The sequence below is a fragment of the Cyphomyrmex costatus genome, unplaced genomic scaffold, assembly GCF_001594065.2.
Source record: "Cyphomyrmex costatus isolate MS0001 unplaced genomic scaffold, Ccosl1.0 scaffold1170, whole genome shotgun sequence".
NCBI lineage: Eukaryota > Metazoa > Arthropoda > Insecta > Hymenoptera > Formicidae > Cyphomyrmex > Cyphomyrmex costatus.
This window is the reverse complement of record NW_017275142.1, coordinates 5,695-6,470: the sequence shown is the minus strand read 5'-3', so window position 1 is coordinate 6,470 and position 776 is coordinate 5,695. Positions and strand designations below refer to the sequence as shown.

The 776-nt window shown below is 39.7% G+C and overlaps 1 protein-coding gene across 1 annotated transcript in view; it reads right to left on the bottom strand.

Annotated features, from left to right (window-relative positions):
- The window catches only part of LOC108778187 (uncharacterized), a 7,871-nt gene that overhangs the window by 6,004 nt on the left and 1,091 nt on the right, over window positions 1–776 (bottom strand). The window contains exon 2 of the mRNA XM_018545301.1: window positions 49–769. Coding sequence (XP_018400803.1) covers window positions 49–769 — 721 coding nt within the window. The remainder of the gene's footprint in view (window positions 1–48; window positions 770–776) is intronic.

The window sequence follows — 776 nt, the reverse complement described above, 5'->3', positions numbered from 1 at the left end:
GATTCCGCAGTTCATCTAAGTTTTGTGGTTGAGTGGCGTATACTTTACTCTTTAAGTAACCCCAAAGAAAATAATCAAGAGGCGTCAGATCAGGGGATCTAGCAGGCCACTCGATTTCACCTCTTCTTCCAATCCACCTATGAGGAAACTGAGTATCTAAATACGCTCGAACGTCCCTACCGTAATGAGCGGCTGCTCCGTCCTGCTGAAACCATGTATCATCATAATTATTACCTGCTATTTCTCTTATTCTTGGTATAATTTGATTTCTGAGCAGCTGTTCATACATACCGGCATTGAGATTACCATCAATAAAAAAAGGGCCTATAAGTGTATCATTCAAGATGCCAGCCCAAACATTTAGCTTTTGTGGATATTGTGTGTGACTGTCCAACATCCAAGCAGGATTTGTTTCGGACCAGTATCTGCAATTGTGTCTATTCACTTCACCTTTTAAAGTGAAAGTAGCTTCATCTGAAAAAACTATATTGTACAAAAAAAGAGGATCTTCATCGATTCTGTTCATCATCGTTTCGCTAAATTCGATCCGACGATCAGGATCATCTTCATTAAGCTCCTGTACCAAATGAATCTTGTAAGGATGAAAATGTATGCTTTTCAAAACTTTACGTACTGTTTCATGAGAAACGTCATGCTCATTACCGGCTCTACGTAGACTAAGATGCGGTTTTTCAACAAATGCTTGAGCAATTTCAATCTGTTTCTCCTCAGATGCTACAGATTTTGACCGACCAGTTCTCTCAAGGTCCTTGACA